The sequence below is a fragment of the Trachypithecus francoisi genome, unplaced genomic scaffold, assembly GCF_009764315.1.
Source record: "Trachypithecus francoisi isolate TF-2019V2 unplaced genomic scaffold, Tfra_2.0 Lachesis_group18, whole genome shotgun sequence".
NCBI lineage: Eukaryota > Metazoa > Chordata > Mammalia > Primates > Cercopithecidae > Trachypithecus > Trachypithecus francoisi.
Genome location: NW_022681463.1, coordinates 15,497,311 through 15,515,886, shown reverse-complemented (window position 1 = coordinate 15,515,886; position 18,576 = coordinate 15,497,311). Strand labels below are relative to the sequence as shown.

At 42.8% G+C, this 18,576-nt stretch overlaps 1 protein-coding gene across 4 annotated transcripts in view; it reads left to right on the top strand.

Annotated features, from left to right (window-relative positions):
* Positions 1 to 18,576, top strand: part of CLYBL (citramalyl-CoA lyase) — a 298,175-nt gene that overhangs the window by 166,656 nt on the left and 112,943 nt on the right. For all 4 annotated transcript variants that reach the window (XM_033177359.1, XM_033177358.1, XM_033177356.1 and 1 more), the window contains exon 2: positions 10,505 to 10,691. In XM_033177359.1, coding sequence (XP_033033250.1) covers positions 10,505 to 10,691 — 187 coding nt within the window. The remainder of the gene's footprint in view (positions 1 to 10,504; positions 10,692 to 18,576) is intronic.

Below are 18,576 nucleotides of genomic sequence, written 5' to 3'. Positions count from 1 at the left end.
AAAATTTTTGGCCAGACCAACGTCCTGGAGCATTTCCCGAGTGCTTTTTTTTCTAGTAGTTTCAAAGTTTCAGGTCTTAGATTTAAGTCTTTGATCCATTTTTACTTGATTTTTGTGTATGGTGAGAGATAGAGGTCTAGTTTCATCCTTCTGAATGTGTTTATCCAGTTTTCCCAGCACCACTGAAGAGACAGTTCTTTCCTCACTGCATGTTTGTGGAGCCTTTGTCAAAGATGAGTTGCTCATAAATGCATGGATTTATATTTGGTTTCTCTGTTCTGTTCCACTGGTCTATGTGTCTGTGTCTGTTTCTATGCTGATACTGTGCCGGTTTGGTTATGATAACTTTGTAGTAAATTTTGAAGTCAGGTAGTGTGATGCTTCCAGCTTTGTTTTGTTCAGGGTTGCTTTGACTATTCGAAGTCTCTTGTGGTTCCACATAAATTTTAGAACATTTTTCCCTTTCTATGAAGAGTATCATCAGTACTTTGATAGGGATTGCATTGAATTTGTCAACTGCTCTGAGTAGTATTGTCATTTTAATGATATTAAAGCTGTGAGCATAGATTAGAATATCTTTCTATTTTTTTGGTGTGTCCTCCTCAATTTCTTTCATTGGTGTTTTATAGTTTTCCTTGTAGAGATCTTTTATTTCTTTGGTTAAATTTGGTTGCTAGGTTTTTAATATCATTTATAGCTATTATAAATAGAATTGCCTTAGTGATATCTTTTTCATACTGTTCACTGCTGTTGTACATAAATGCTGCTGATTTCTGTATGTTGATTTTGTATTCTGCAACTTTACTGAATTAGTTTATCAGTTCTAGCAGTTGTTTGGTGTAATCTCTAAGTTTTTCTAAGTATAAGATCATGTTATTTGTGAACAAGGCTAATTTGACTTCTTCCTTTCCAGTTTGGATACCCTTTATTTTTTTCTCTTGCCTAATTGCTCTGGTCAGGATCTTCCAGTATTATATTGAATACAAGTGGCAAAAGTGGGCATCCCTGTCTTGTTCTAGATTTTAGAGGAAAGTCCTTAATTTCTCCCTGTTCAGGATGATGTTAGCCTTGGGTTTGTCATATATGACCTCTATATTTTGAGGTATGTTCTTTTTATACCCAGTTTGATGAGGGTTTTGATCATAAAGGGATGCTGAATTTTATCAAATGCTTTTTTGGCATCCATTGAAATAACCATAGAGTCTTTGTTCTTGGTTCTGTTCATGTGATGTATCATGTTTATTTGTTTGCATATGTTGAATCATCCTCGCATCTCTGGGATGAATCTCACTTGATCATGGTGAATGATCTTTTTATTCTTTTTTTTTTTTTTTTTAAACTAGACAGAGTCTTGCTCTTGTTGCCCAGGCTGGAGTACAGTGGCGTGATCTCGGCTCACTGCAACCTCTGCCTCCCGGGTTCAAGCGATTCTCCTGCCTTAGCCTCCCAAGTAGCTGGGATTACAGGCACATGCCACCATGCCTGGCTAATTTTTGCATTTTCAGTAGAGACGGGGTTTCGCCATGTTGGCCAGGCTGGTCTCAAACTCCTGACCTCGCTACCCGCCTCAGCCTCCCAAAGTGCTGGGATTACAGGTGTGAGCCATCGCATCCAGCCGATCATGGTGAATGATCTTTTTAATGTGTTGCTGAAGTCAGCTGGCTAGTATTTTGATAAGAATTTTTGCATCTGTGTTCATCATCTTAGTTTTCCTTTTTTTGTTATGTCCTTCTCCGGTTTTAGTATCAGGGTAATGCTGGCCTCATAGAATTAGCTTGGGAGTATCGGAATATTCATTCATCTTCAAAAAAAAAATTTTTTTTTTTGAGGCAGGGTCTTGCCCTGTCACCCAGGCTGGAGTGCAGTGGTGCAATCACAGCTCACTGCAGGCTTGACCTGCTAGGCCCAAGGGATTCTCTCCCTCAGCCACCCAGGTAGCTGGGACTACAGATGTACACCACCATGTCTGGCTAATTTTTTTTTCTTCTTTTTTTTGGGTAGAGACATGGTTTTGCCATGTTGCCCAGGCTGACTCTTCATTTTTTTGAATTTGCATAAAATTGATATTCGTTATTTAAATGTTTGGTAGAATTCAGCAACAAAGCCATCAGGCCATCTGGGGATTTCTTTTATGGGAGACTTTATTATGGCTTCAATATCACTACTCGTTATTGGTTTATTGAGATTTCCTATTTCTTCATGGTTCAATCTTGGTAGGTGTATATGTCTAGGAATTTATCCATTTCTTCTAGGTTTTCCAGTTTGTTGGCATATAGTTGTTCATAATAGTCTCTAATGATTCTTTGTATTTCTGTGGTCTCAATTGTTATGTCTCCTTTTTCATTTCTAAAGTTATTTATTTATTTGGATGTTCCCTCTTTTTCTTTTTTCTTAGTCTAACCAAGGGCTTATCAATTTTTGTATAGCATACTTTTTTTTTTTTTTGAGACAGCATATTAATCTGTCACCCAGGCTAGAGTGCAGTGGAATGATCATGGATCACTGCAACCCTGAGCTCGTGGGCTGAAGCAATCCTCCTGCCTCAACCTCCCAAGTATCTGGGTACTACAGGCATGCACTACCATGCCTGGCTAATTTTTTTTTTTTAGTGATGGGGTCTCACGAGTCTCGCTATGTTGTCCAGGCTTGCCTTGAACTCCTGCCTGAGGCAATCCTGCTGCCTCGACCTCCCAAAGTGCTAAAATTACGGGTGTGAGCCACCATGCCCAACCCTTGTATTTATATTTAATTTTACCAATGAGTTTTATACCTTAAAATGTTTTTCTTTTCTGTTTTTTTCTTTTTGTACTTTAGTGTTTTTTTCTTTCAGATCTAATAACTCAATATTTAGTATTTCTTGTTAAGACAGGTGATGGTGGTGAATTATCTCTGCTTTCATTTGCCTGGGAAAAACATATTTGAAGGATAACTTTGCTGAATACAATACTTTTGGATGGCAGTGGTGTTTTTCAGCACTTTAAAAATGTCATTCTTCTGCTTCCCCCTGGCCTGTATGGTGTCCACTGAGAACTGCCAGACACATTGGAGTGCCTTTATATGTTATTTGCTGATTTTCTCTTGCTGCTTTTAGGATTCTGTTTGTCCTTGACCTTTGAGAGTCTGATGATTATATGTCTTGAGGTAGTCTTATTTGGGTCAAATCCGTTTGGTGTTCTCTAACCTTCCTATACCTGGGTATTTATATCTTTCTCAAGTTTTGGAAAGTTTTTTTTTTTTCCTCTCTCTCTCTCTTTTTTTTTTTTTTGGTTTTTGAATAAGCTGTCTACCCCTTGCACTTGCTCAACTCCCTATTGAACCTCAATAATTCTTAAATTTTGTCTTTTTATTTTTTCTCCCTCTGTGAAAGAGTGCAGTGGTACAGTCCCAACTCACTGCAGCCTCGACCTCCTAGGCTCAAACAATCCTCTATCTCAGCCTCCTGAGTAATTGGGACAACAGGCACATGCCACCATGCCTGGCTAATTTTTTGTATTTTTTCTAGAGACAGGGTTTTGCCATGTTGCCCAGACTGGTTTTGAACTCCTGAGCTCAAGCAATTCACCCATCTCGGCCTGCCAAAGTACGGGGATTACAGGCATGAGCCACTGCGCCGAGTTGAGTCTTTTTTTTTTTTTTGGAGATGGAGTCTTGCTCTGTCGCCCAGGCTGGAGTGCAGTGGCCGGATTTCAGCTCACTGCAAGCTCCGCCTCCCGGGCTTACGCCATTCTCCTGCCTCAGCCTCCCGAGTAGCTGGGACTACAGGCACCCACCACCTCGCCCGGCTAGTTTTTTGTATTTTTTGGTAGAGACGGGGTTTCACAGGGTTAGCCAGGATGGTCTCGATCTCCTGACCTTGTGATCTGCCCGTCTCGGCCTCCCAAAGTGCTGGGATTACAGGTTTGAGCCACCGCGCCCGGCTTTTTTTTTTTTTTTTTTAAGACAGGTTCTCACTCTGTCACCTGGGCTAGAGTGCAGTGGTGTGATCACAGCTCACTGCAGTCTCAAACTCCTGGGTTCAGGCAATCCTCCCACCTCAACCTCCTGCATGACTGGGACTACAGGCATGCACCACCATGCCCTGCTAGTGTTTTTATTTTTTGTAGAGAGAGGGTCTCACTATGTTGCCCAGGCTGGTCTCGTACTCCTGCCTCCAAGTGATCCTCCTGCTTCAGCCTCCCAAAGTGCTGGGATTACAAGCATGAACCAACTCATTTGGCAAATTTGGTCTTTTGAGGTAATTTTCTGTATCTTGTGAGCAATCTTTGTTGATTCTGATTTTTAAAAATTTTTTTTCTTTTTTTTTTTTTTTTTTGAGGCGGTGTCTCGCTCTGTCGCCCGACTGGAGTGCAGTGGCCGATCTCAGCTCACTGCAAGCTCCGCCTCCCGGTTCACGCCATTCTCCTGCCTCAGCCTCCCGAGCAGCTGGGACTACAGGCGCCCGCCACCTCGCCAGCTAGTTTTTTGTATTTTTAATAGAGACGGGGTTTCACCGTGTTAGCCAGGATGGTCTCGATCTCCTGACCTCGTGATCCGCCCGTCTCGGCCTCCCAAAGTGCTGGGATTACAGGCTTGAGCCACCGCGCCCGGCCTAATTTTTTTCTTTTTTATGTATTTTCAAATAGCCTATCTTCAAGCTCAATGATTTTTACCTCTGCTTGATCCATTTTTTCTGTTGAAAGCCTCTAAGGAATTCTTCAGTTCTGCAAACATATTTCTCAGTTCTAAGATTTGTTTGATTTCTTTTTATTATTTCAACCTCTTTGCTCAGTTTATCTGATAAATTTCTGAAGTGCTTTTCTGTGTTATCTTAAAGATCACTGAATTTCCTTATAACTTCTATTCTGAATTCTTGGTTAGAGAACTTATATATCATCCTCTGATTTAGAGTCAGTTACTGGTTCCTTGCTATGTCCATTTGGGGAGATCGTGATTCCCTTTTTGCTGCTGTTTCCTGTTGATGTGTACGTCTTTGCATTGAAGAATTAGTCATTTAATCCAGTCTTCTCTGGCTGGCTTGTTTTTGTATTTTATTGGATACATTTGCTTAGAGGCTTTTTGCTGCTGGGTCACTGCCTCCTTTTCAGCTCTAGGTGGAGCCTTAAACCCAGATTCACCTCAGCTCTTAGTAAACTATCAGAAAGCGGCTCTTCCTGAATGGAGGAGATCCCTGGGGGGTTTTCCTGGCCGTGTGGAAAGGCAGGCTATGGGTCCATGCCCAGGGGATCTGTGGGACAAACCTCCTACAGCGTGGTACTTCTAAACAGCCACTCTGCTTTGGCATCTCCTTTTGCTGAGTTACAGAACAGAGATTGCAGAGCTGGGGATGGTAGTCCCACCTCCCTGCTTTGCCTCTGTCTTTTCTCAGGGATATTTCTCCCTTCAGGCACTTGGGATGCTTTCCATGGATTAAGGCAGGGCCAGCCTCCTGCCAGGGAACCCAAGATGGTGGAGAAGCTGAATGTCCACCTCAATTACACTTTTTCCAGTGTAGAAATAGTGAGTTGGAGGAAACGTTTTTGCATGCCTGGTGGTTGTCATAATGTGGGGAGTGTTGTTATGGACTTAGAAATCCAATTGTCTAACTATCTGCTCAGGGTTTTTTCTGGGGTCCTAGGAACTGTCTCATCTTCATATTTGAGTTCTGAGGTCCTTCTGGTAATAATTTCAGTGCTGTATATTTGTTTTTATTTTTCTGTTGGAGAGGGGTGGGTACTAAAGTCAGCTTACTTTTATGCCACCATTTCAGAACTGGAAGTCTTTCACTTTTAAAAGTTTTATTTTAATGTGTCTTGGTGTGTGTGTCTTTGAGTTCATCTTACCTGGAGTTCATTTAACTTCTTGGATGTTTGTATTCAAGTCTTTCACCAAATTTGGAGAGTTTTCAGCCATTATCTTTTCAAAATATTCTTGCCACACTTTTCTCTCTCCTTATCCTTCTGGAATTTCCAGTGTGTGTGTGTGTGTGTGTGTGTGTGTGTGTGCTTGATGGTGTCCCACAAGTCCTTTAGGCTCTGTTCACTTCTCTTCAGTCTTTTTTCTGTTCCTCAGACTTGATAATTTCCATTGTCCTCTCTTCAAGTTTGCTAATTCTTTCTTCTGCCTGCCAAATCTGCCTTTGAATCCCTCTAGTGAATTTTTCATTTCGATTATTGTACTTTTCAGTTCTGGGGTTTATGGTATCTTTTTAAGTTTTCTGTCTCTTTACTGATATTTCCATTTTGTTCATACATCATTATCTTGATGTTCTTCACTTCTTCCTTTAGTTCTTTGAGCATCTTTGAGACAGTTGTTTTAAAGTCTTTGCCATCAGGTCTCTTTCAGGGACTGTTTCTGTTGACTTATTTTTCTTCCTTTGACTGGGAAGGAAGAAATTTTCCTCTTTCTTCACATGTCTTGTGATTTTTTTGTTGTTGAAAAGTGAATGTTTGAATCTAACAGTGTGGTATCTAGAAATCAGATTCTCCCCCTCCCCTGGGTTCACTGTTTTTATTTACTTGTTTGATGGTTGTATACTGTGTGTATGGTGAGGATACTATAAGCCTGAGGTATAAATGTAAGGTCTCCTCAAGTCTTTTCTTTTTCGTTCTTTCTGTTTTTGGGGTTTTTTTTTTTTTTTTTTTTTTTTTTGACAGAGTCTTGCTCTGTCACCCAGGCTGGAGTGTAAACAGCGTGATCTCAGCTCACTGCAACCTCTCCTTCCCGAATTCAAGTGATTCTCCTGCCTCAGCCTCCCGAGTAGCTAGGATTACAGGCACCTGCCACCATGCCCCGCTGATTTTTGAATTTTTAGTACAGATGGGGTTTCACCATGTTGTCTAGGCTCGTCTCAAGCTCCTGACCTTGTGATCCGCCAGCCTCAGCCTCCCAAAGTGCTGGGATTAGAGGCATGAGCCACTGCGCCCAACCTCTTTTTTTTTTTTAAGACAGAATCTCACTCTGTCACCCAGGCTGGAGTGCAGTGGCGCAATCTCGGCTCACTGCAGCCTCCACCTCCCAGGTTCAAGCAATTCTTGTGCCTCAGCCACCCACGTAGCTGGGATTACAGGCATGCGCCACCATGCCCGGCTAATTTTTTATATTTTTAGTAGAAACATTGTTTCACCATGTTGGCTAGGCTGGTCTCAAACTCCGACCTCAGGTGACCTCCCTGCCTTGGCCTCCCAAAGTGCTAGGATTACAGGCATGAGCTTCTCAGGTCTTTTCTGAGCCTTCCTCTGGGCATCCATGGTCATTTCTATTTTCCCCTCTATGTGTGTTTGTTTTTGAATGTCCTAGTCTTTAATATCTGACTTCTAAAAGGGAAAAAAGCAAAAAAGTAATGGGGGAGGTGCTGGCCCTTTAAATTACCTGGAGGTCACTTGAGCCCAAGGGAGAGGGGCTTGCAACATTGGAGGGAGATATAATAACAGTGGCTCTCAGCCTCTTTGTCTGCACTTCTGTGATCAGAACCAGCAATCAGTGATCAGAGCACAGATCCTTGATATTTGGAGGGTCAGGGTCTTTCTGCCCACCCTGGCTCCCTCAAGCTATGTGCAGTTTGCTCCGGGAACATGGGCACAGCTGCCTACCATGTGACTGAGAGGTGGGGGATGGGTAGCTGCTACTCTGCTAAGAGCTGAAATGGACCAAAATTAACTACTATTTAATATCCACGCCTTCCCTTAGAAGTTGCAAGCCTTCAATAGATTCCAAAATAGTTTCAAAATAGTTACAGCAGGAAGATTTTGCTAATGCAGTTGTTGTCTGGGTGGGGAAGATTGCTGGTGCTTTCTATTCCACCATCTTCCCCCTCTCTTAGATTTTCACATGTGTGGTTACATTAAATCCTGATGAGCAGAGAATTTGCCCCAAACATTTCTTGGTATTTTTAGGGAAATGTATATGTTGCAAATTCTAGTCTCCGGTGTGAATGATAAGTAAAATGTGGTTGTTGCTGTTACATCATTATATTTTTTTCCCTATTTTTAGATAAACCAGATATTTTCAATCAATGAAAAACGATGACAGATATTTCAGGCACTCTTCAATTAGCTGGCCATAATATGTTTTATATTAAATGAAATGTTTCATAAGCCATGTACACTTTTAAAATCCATCTCTGGCCGGGCGCGGTGGCTCAAGCCTGTAATCCCAGCACTTTGGGAGGCCGAGACGGGCGGATCACGAGGTCAGGAGATCGAGACCATCCTGGCTAACACGGTGAAACCCCGTCTCTACTAAAAATACAAAATCTAGCCGGGCGAGGTGGCAGGCGCCTGTAGTCCCAGCTACTCGGGAGGCTGAGGCAGGAGAATGGTGTGAACCCGGGAGGCGGAGCTTGCAGGGAGCTGAGATCCGGCCACTGCACTCCAGTCCGGGCGACAGAGCAAGACTCCGCCTCAAAAAAAAAAAAAAAAAAATCCATCTCTATCTCACCATACCTCACATGTCACAGTGCTTATGTTGTGGCAAAATAAGACCCAGACTCAAGTTTTTATTTTGTTTTATTTTATTATTATACTTTAAGTTCTAGGGTACATGTACACAACGTGCAGGTTTGTTACATTTGTATACATGTGCCACGTTGGTGTGCTGCACCCATTAACTCGTCATTTACATTAGGTATATCTCCTAATTCTGTCCCTCCCCGCTCCCTCCTCCCCACCCAGACTCAAGTTTTGGAGTTCCTTACGGTAAGGTTGGCTACAAGAAGAAATGAGGGCCCCCACACAAACTTGCAAGGCCCCAAAAGACAGTGAGATACATTTTTCTTGAGATACATTAACTCACAAGCACAATGATCATAGTGAAATGTTACAACCGTGCAAAGTATTTGGTAGTGTTAACTACTGATGTCCAGAGTTTTCATGAGGAATATAGCTGATATATATATATATAATATATATATATTTTAAGATCATGCTGTTTATCTAGGGAGAGTAAAACATCAGTTTGCTAGAGTTTTAACTTTTCTTTCTTTTTCTTTTTTCTTTTTTTTGAGACGGAGTCTCGCTCTGTCGCCCAGGCTGGGGTGCAGTGGCCGGATCTCAGCTCACTGCAAGCTCCGCCTCCCGGGTTCACGCCATTCTCCTGTCTCAGCCTCCTGAGTAGCTGGGACTACAGGCGCCCACCACCACGCCCGGCTAGTTTTTTTGTATTTTTTAGTAGGGACGGGGTTTCACCGGGTTAGCCAGGATGGTCTCGATCTCCTGACCTCGTGATCTGCCCGTCTTGGCCTCCCAAAGTGCTGGGATTACAGGCTTGAGCCACCGCGCCCGGCCATAAAGCATGGTTTTCACAGGATAAACTATGGAGCAGGCAAGGGCGGTGGTAAGCCAAAGGAGCTTCTGGCCAACACCTTTTATTTCTAACAGAGACTGAACTTGGTATGGTAGGCAAGGGAAAGCAAGAGCATAGTTTAGAAGCAGGCCAGGGCTACTGACAGCTAGAGATTCTCCATTAATAACAACAGCAGCTGCTGGTACTCCTGCTACGCCCACCACCATTTCAAGTAGCTAAAATATCTGCCAGGCTTTGTCTAAGTGCTTCATGTTCATTATTTCCTTTAACTTAATCTTCTCAACAACCTACAAAATGAGTATTATTTTTATAGATGAAGAATCCGAAGTTACCAGTAATTAAGTTGCCTACAATTACAGAGGCATTCACTGTCCTTCCTACTCACTTAAAAAGAATCAGTCTATCTTGTCTTGTTAAAATTGGATGTGAATCACTGATATACCTCCTTTAAAAGATGTATTGGCAGGGCAAGGGCCATAGACTAATGCTTCTTTAGTTTTTTTTTTTTTTTTCCAACTTTTTTACTTGTATGTGTAATTGTAGATAGTATTGTTGTTTCGTACAGTACCTTTTGGAGACATTTTCTTTCCTTTTTTCTCCACGGATGCTATCTGGACAGTATAACAATACTAGAAATGTTTTCCAAGAAGAAATATGTATACCCTCTTTCTCTCAGAAGATGTCAGTAGACAGTCCTATCTGTTTTTTAAACCTCAGCCAAAATAATATTTAGTTCATTGATTATTTCTGCTATTATTGTTTTCTTAGTTTTTGTGTGTGATTGTATTCCACCATAATTTTAAAAGATTATCCAGCCAGGAATGGTGGCTCATGCCTATAATCCCAGTGCTTTGGGAGGCCAAGGCAGATGGATCTCTTGAGCCTAGGAGTTCAAGATCAGCCTGGGCAATGTGACAAAATCCCATCTCTGCAAAAAATACAAAAATTAGCCAGGCATGGTGGCGCATACCTTTAGTCCCAGCTACTGGGGAGGCTGAGGTGGGAGGATCACCTGAGCCTGGAGGTGGAGGTTGCAGTGAGCTGAGATCACACCACTGCACTTCAAACTGGGTGACAGAGCAAGACCCTGTCTCAAAAAAAAAAAAACAAAAAAACAAAGATTATCCATGTGTTCTATTTTAATTTTGCATTGAAATGTAGTTTTTCACAAGTTTATAAATACAGAAATCTCATTCTGGACTAACCCTAATCATGTGTCTTGCAGGAAAGCGTCTCTAGCAGCCGATGTCCCCAGACTTGGATATAGTTCCTCATCCAGTCACAAGTACATCCCCCGGAGGGCAGTGCTTTATGTACCTGGAAATGATGAAAAGAAAATAAAGAAGATCCCATCCCTGAATGTAGATTGTGCAGTGCTCGACTGTGAGGATGGTGTGGCTGCAAACAAAAAGGTAATGGCATGATTTTAGTATGAGAAAAAGAAAGGGATTGAAATTTGCTTCTCTTCCGAATAGTGACATTGCCCACTATTTGGAAAGATTCTACCGTACTCATCTTTTGCTGATTATTAACAATTCTTTGGCCTACTTTTATATAGGTTCTAAATGTGTATCTCTTTTCTCTGAGAGAAAGGAAGAATCCCACCAAAATGTATTTTAAAATCATGACCTTCGGTATATGAGACTGTGTGTATGTATAGATAAAAAGACAATCAGTTTTGGCCATGATATTTGCTGGTCTAAGTAAATGAGTGACATCAGGGGTCCCCAATCCCCAGGCCATGGACCAGTACAGGCCACAGTACAGGCCACAGTACAGGCCTGTTAGGGACTGGACCAGACCCCAGGAGATGAGCCGTGGGTGAACAAGCGTTATGGCCTAAGCTCTGCCTCCTGTCAGATCAGCAGTGGCATTAGATTCTCAAGGAGCGCGACCCTGTTGTGAACTGTGCATGTGAAGGATCTAGGTTGCACACTTCTTATAAGAATCTAACTAATGCCTGATGATCTGAGGTGGAACAGTTTCATCCGAAACCATTGCGCCGCCCCACCTCCCATGGAATAATTACCTTCCACAAAACAAGTCCCTGGTGCCAGAAAGGCTGGGGACCACTGAATTAGATAATTCTAAAATTGTGGTGTCAGATTTTCAGAATGATAAAATGCAGCTAGGAAGTTATTTCTTCTTACCACCAGGTATACTGAGTAGTCGTCTTCTCTCTTCTGGGATATGTGTCAAGAGAATAAAACATAGCTTTTCAAGGATAAATCACCATTTTCTCTACTTAATTTACGGGAAATGACACATAGAACCTTAGTGGTTGTCTGTAGCTTCTGGCTTATTTCCTCATGGCCTGACCGAAGAGATGAGCCTTAGAAAATATCCAATTTGTAGACCAGATCAGGTGGCTCATGCCTGCAATCCCAGCACTTTGGGAGGCCAAGATAGGAGCATCGCTTGAGCTCAGGAGTTTGAGACCAGTCTGGGCAACATAGCAAAACCCCATTTCTACCAAAAAAAAAAAAGGAAAAAAATTAGCCAGGTGTGATGGCGTGTACCTGTAGTCCCAGCTACTCAGGAGGCTGAGGTGGTAGAATCACTTCAGCCCAAGAGTTTGAGGCTGCAGTGAACCATGATCATGCCACTGCACTCCAGCTTGGGCAACAGAGTGAGACCCTGTCTCCAAAAAAGTTTTAAAAAAACAAAATAACCAATTTGTAAATAGGTACAAAAGACTCTTACTGCTTGATTATATAGTAGTTGCTTTTTATTTTGTTTTGCTCAACTTTGGTTTCTATGTTTTTCTAATGAACATGGATTCATTCAATAATTCGTTGAGATATATAAATCATTATAACAATAACTTACATTTGCGTGGAACTTTTAAAGTTAAAAACATGAGTTCGCTTGACCTTTATCTATCCAGGCCCTAGACAATGCAGTTGGGCTGGGAATGGGTCGTGGGAGGGGGGATGAGGGAGCTGGCTCTCTGGATTTATGCCTACTTGAAAGTTTCTCACCCCAGGTGACCTGAAACAATGTGGCTGTACTATACAATTTTCTGGATTAATTGCTTTTTCTGGAGTTTCCAGCAAATATTTGCCTTAATTTTGAAGAAAAAATTTAATTTCCACTATCTTCCTAATGGTCAAACTAAGGCTTTCCAAGTATTTGGAAAAGGATTAGAATGAGCCTGTGGAATCTGAAATGTCTACTCAACATCTTTGGCATGTGCCAAGGAAAATACTATTAATCTTTCTCCCAGAGATTAAAGTAAATAGGCCTTTTTCTGACGGCTATAATGTGATTTCAATATGCTCCTTCCTATACCTCATGTCGTGCACTCCAAGATTAGATGCTAAATTCTAATTCCAGTTCTGTGTGACCCAGGGCAATTCACTTTACTTCTTTGCCTCAATTTCTTATCTATACTGTAGGGATGACAATATCTTCTTTTGTCAGGACAGGGTTTATTATGAGAAAAAAGTTGATAAAGTACCTGGGAGTAGCTTGATTTCCTATAGGAAATAGATTAGATAAATCCTGTAGTAATCATGATTAGAGGGGAATTTATTTTAGCATTGTAGCACAGTGAGCCATTAGGTGCTCTGATAAACTTCTAATTATAGTTCTTCACAAATCTTGAGGCTGTCCTCCAATACCCACCTGAGAATGTTTTCTGCCACTCCAATGAGTTGGGAATAGAGTCTGTTTCTGCTTTACATTTCCTTATTGTTTATCTGGTTTCCAAAGCCATCCTTATCTCCATAGTAGTAGCAGCTGTGCTACCACTTAGGAGAAACGTGAGGAGGAGCAGGGAAAGAAGAGTTGATGATGGGAAAGCTGTGCCCACCATCTTGAAGTACGTATGTCCACATAGTGTCTTTATTAGGACATTTTCATTCTCCTAATGCAGCTGGACATTGCAATGTACTAGACACTGTTTTAGGCATCCTAAGCTTAGAGGCAGCTAAAAGTTCATTAAAAAATTTTTTTTGGTCGTTCTGTTGCCCAGGCTGGGGTGCAGTGGTGTCATCATAGCTCGCTGCAGCCTCCAACTCCTAGGCTCAAGCAGTCCTCCAACTCCTAGGCTCAAGCAGTCCTCCCATCTCAGCTTCCTGAGCAGCTGGGACTATAGGCACCCACCACCATACCCAGCTAATTGTTTTATTTTTGTAGAGATAGGGTCTTGCTGTGTTGCCCAGGCTGGTCTTGAACTCCTGGACTCAAGTGATCCTCATGCCTCGGCCTCCCAAAGTGCTGGGATTACGGGCATAAGCCATGATGCCCGGCCAAAATTCTCTTTTTTTATCCATAGAAACTTCTGGAAAGCCAAGCTGGTCTTTGTTTAAAATAATAATAGGCCAGGCACGGTGGCTCACGCCTGTAATCCCAGTACTTTGGGAGGCCAAGGCAGGCGGATCACAAGGTAAGGAGATCGAGACCATCCTGGCCAACATGGTGAAACCCCTTCTCTATTAAAAATACAAAAAATTGGCCGGGCGCGGTGGCTCAAGCCTGTAATCCCAGCACTTTGGGAGGCCGAGACGGGCGGATCACGAGGTCAGGAGATCGAGAACATCCTGGCTAACACGGTGAAACCCCGTCTCAACTAAAAACTACAAAAAACTAGCCGGGCGAGGTGGCAGAGCCTGTAGTCCCAGCTACCCGGGAGGCTGAGGCAGGAGAATGGCGGGAACCTGGGAGGCGGAGCTTGCAGTGAGCTGAGATCCGGCCACAGCACTCCAGCCTGGGTGACAGAGCGAGACTCCATCTCAAAAAAAAAAAAAAATACAAAAAAATACAAAAAATTAGCCGGGCATGGTGGCGGCGCCTGTAGTCCCAGCTACTCAGGAGGCTGAGGCAGAAGAATGGCGGGAACCTGGGAGGCAGAGCTTGCAGTGAGCCGAGATCACGCCACTGCACTCCAGCCTGGGTGACAGAGTGAGACTCTGTCTCAAAAAAAAAAAATAATAATAATAATAATAATCTTGGCCGGGTGCAGTGGCTCACATCAGTATTCCAGCACTTTGGGAGGCCGAGGCAGGTGGATCACTTGAGGCCAGGAGTTCAAGACAAGCCTGGGCAACATGGTAAAACCTCATCACTACTAAAAATACAAAAAATCAGCCGGGCGTGGTGGCCCACACCTGTAATCCCAGCTACTCAGGAAGCTGAGGCATGAGAATCGCTTGAACCTGGGAGCTGGAAGTTGTAGTGAGCTGAGATTGCCCCACTGCACTCCAGCCTGGGCGACAGAGCAGGACTCTGTCTCAAAAAAAAAAAAAAAAGTTATTTTTTTCTTACAATCTTCATCTAGGACTTAATTTTATCTCACATATTTCATATCATAGCCCTAGCCTGTCAAGGTATTTTTGGATTTTGATTTCATTATCCAACATTTTTATCATCTGAGAATTTGACATGCACATCATATGAAAATTTAACAAGTTTCTGGGAAATCTTGAAGAGATTGGGACCAAGTGCTGCCCAAGCATGGCACGAAAGACTTCTTTTCCAGTTTATTGGACAGAGATGTACATAGTGCTGACGAAATGCTGGGTGCTGTAATTTACATGACAACCAATGAGGTGCTATGAGTACATTCCTTTTACAAGTAAGGAAACTGAGGCACAGAGCTATCCAGTTCATGAATTTATTTATTTTTTCACAGATGGGGTTTTGCTCTTGTTGCCCAGGCTGGAGTGCAGTGGCGCGATCTCGGCTCACTCGCTGCAATCTCCGCCTCCTGGGTTCAAGTGATTCTCCTGCCTCAGCCTCCCGAGTAGCTGGGATTACAGGCATGCACCACCATGGCTGGCTAATTTTGTATTTTTAGGAAAGACGGGGTTTCACCATGTTGGCCGGACTAGTCTCCAACTCCTGACCTCAGGTGATCTGCCCACCTCGGCCTCCCAAAGTGTTGGGATTACAGGACACCGTGCCCAGCCACCGGGCCTAGCTCAGTTCATGAATTATACCATGAATGTGCTTATTCAGATACCTAACTCTCCTAAAATCCGGTCTTTTCATGCAGATATTATGAGATTTTCATCAAATGCCTTTTCAAAATGAAGGTATGTTCCTAATCTACTTGTCCAAAAATACCTTCTCCCCCCATACCTCCACCTAACCAGCAAAGTGAGGTAAATGAGACTTGTTCTTGAGGAACCCAAGTCAGTACCTCATTGTTACCACCTCTTTGTAAAGTGTTGGAAATACAAAAATGCTGTACTGACAATTTTCTTTCTTTCTCTTTCCTTTCCTTTCCCTTTCCCTTTCCTTTCCTTCGATGGAGTTTCACTCTTATTGCCTAGGCTGGAGTGCAACAGTGTGATCTCAGCTCACTGCAACCTCTGCTTCCCGGGTTCAAGAGATTCCCCTGTCTCTGCCTCCCGAGTAGCTGGGATTACAGGCACCTGCCATCACCCCTGGCTAAGTTTTGTAATATTAGTAGAGACGGGGTTTCATCATATTGGTCAGGCTGGTCTCAAACTTCTGACCTCAGGTCATCCGCCCACCTCGGCCTCCCAGAGTGCTGGGATTACAGGTATGAGCCACTGTGGCCGGCCTGAGAATTTTCTTTTTTCTTTTTTTTTTGTTTTTTTTGTTTTTTTTTTTTTTTGAGACGGAGTCTTGTTCTGTCGCCCAGGCTGGAGTGCAGTGGCGCCATCTTGGCTCACTGTAAGCTCCACCTGCTGGGTTCACACCGTTCTCCTGCCTCAGCCTCCCAAGTAGCTGGGACCACAGGTGCCCGCCACCACACCTGGCTAATTTTTTTGTATTTTTGGTAGAGATGGGGTTTCACCGTGTTAGCCAGGGTGGTCTCGATCTCCTGACCTTGTGATCCTCCTGCCTTGGCCTCCCAAAGTGCTGGGATTACAGGCGTGAGCCACCACACCTGGCCGAGAATTTTCTATGTTACAAGTGCTGTATTACATATATTGTTATTTACATACCTTATCTCATTTACATATGTTATCTTATTCAATCCTTATAACAGTGTTTTGAAATATGTACAAGGTCACATTGCCATTAAATAGCAGAACCAAGATTTGAATCTCCTGGAATTTTTGCCAGGAACCAGCCTCTAACTCACCTGCTCGTGTATGTCCTAATCCACCTTTTTCCTCTTTCTTGGAAAGCGAGTGCCTTGGCTTCTTTTTATCTTTTGTCAGCTTCCTGTTCTCCATGATCTCTCAAAGGTAACTGACAGGACCTCTGTGTTCCCACCTGCAGACTCTTTCAGTGTCCTGGGATTAGGAATGTCAGCCATTTAGACCTGGAGCTTCAATTCACTGGAAAGTCCAGATAAGCCTGAAACTTCTCAAATCTCTCATATTCCCTTTTCTTTCTTGAAGTGACCTCTTAATCATTTTTCTTATTTGAATATTATTCTCTTGATGGAGGACAGAGAGACCATTTTTAGTGAGTTTATTTCTCAGTAAGAAGAAATCCATATTAAAACTCTTAATTTCAGATTATCTAGTTAGAGTCTGGCTAAACTGAACCATTATTGCCTAATTCAGCTTTCTTGGCATTATTGAAACGTAGTCACTTCATTTTATATCTCATTTTTTTATTAATAGACTAATTCCATATTTCATTTGATTGACTCTGTGAAGTATGGGCTTATAATGAAAACAATAGGAGTTTCCACAAAGCAGTTTATAAGTATATAATACCTTCCAGCAGGCTCTAATCCTGTCCTGCTAATCCAATTTGTATTTAAGTAGCTCCTTCATGTCAAGGATGGCACTACCAGCTCACCTTCCCAAGCACGGATGATAAAAAGACTGCCTCCACTTCCTCTTATCTCCTCCTTTTCATTGTTAAATGCATGAGGAGGTGTGGGGCTGTCTAAGCCACTGCTTGCTGGGCCACAGTAAAATATGCCAAGTAATGCATCGATTTCTGATGTAACTCCATGACACTGGGTGAGGCCAAGAAAGTAGGTACCGAGGAGGAAGAGGCATGATTCCACGGCTGCCATTTCAGTTGAATAAATATTTAGGCAATTCTTTAAATTTATTTACTATTTAAATTTAAGTATTTAAATTTAAATACAAAAATGGTGGCAGATCCCCAACCTGGAGGAGACACAAGCTGGTGGTGAGAGTGGCAAAAAGTAAATAGCTATGATCCAGCAAAATAGGTCTATGAGAACATATTCCTTTTTCAATCATTTAGTTCTGAGTGGGTTTTTTTTGTTTTTGTTTTTTTGGGAAGGGGTCTCACTGTTGTCACTTGGGCTGGAGTGCAATGGTATGATCTTGGCTCACTGCAACCTCCGCCTCCCGGGTTCCTGCAATTCTGGAACTCAAAATTCTGCCTCAGCCTCCGGAGTAGCTGGGACTACAGGCGCCCGCCACCACACCTGGCATTTTTGTATTTTTAGTAGAAACGGGGTTTCACCATGTTGACTAGGCTGGTCTTGAACTCCTGACCTGAGGTGATCCTGCCTTGGCCTCCCAAAGTGCAGGGATTACCGGCGTGAGCCACCGCACCTGGCCAGTTCTGAGTGTTTTTTAATTGCCATTTGGTCTCTTGCTTGAAACATAACATACAAAAGAGTGCTTCCCAAAGTCTGTGATGAAGAACCAGTTTGGTTATCCAACCCATTGTGGATTGATGCTTTTGTAAAATACAATACAAATGAATTGCTATAAAAATTAAATGCGGCCGGGCGCGGTGGCTCAAGCCTGTAATCCCAGCACTTTGGGAGGCCGAGACGGGCGGATCACGAGGTCAGGAGATTGAGACCATCCTGGCTAACACGGTGAAACCCCGTCTCTACTAAAAAATACAAAACACTAGCCGGGCGAGGTGGCAGGCGCCTGTAGTCCCAGCTACTCGGGAGGCTGAGGCAGGAGAATGGCGTAAACTTGGGAGGCGGAGCTTGCAGTGAGCTGAGATCCGGCCACTGCACTCCAGCCTGGGCGACAGAGCGAGACTCCGTCTCAAAAAAAAAAAAAAAAAAAAAAAAATTAAATGCTGGTTGGGTGACAGCAATGTCAGGTGCTACAGAAGTTTCTAAACTGTTGCTCTCCAAGGTTGTGCTTAATCATAGTGGCATGGTAAGATTTCAAGGACCAAGAGTGGGCCAGAACCATACCTTGAGTATACCTATACCAAGGTGTGGTTTTAAATTTCCAAGTGTATGAGAGTTTTTTGGTTTTTGTTTTTTTCAATTTATCTTTTTTGTTGCTGAGCTCTAGCATAGTGGCATGGTGGTTAGAGAAATGTGATGTGAATGATGATGATTCTTTGAGATTTGTCGTTCTGCTTAATGACCGAATACATTAGCCATATTTTGTAACTCTTCCATGTGCTGAA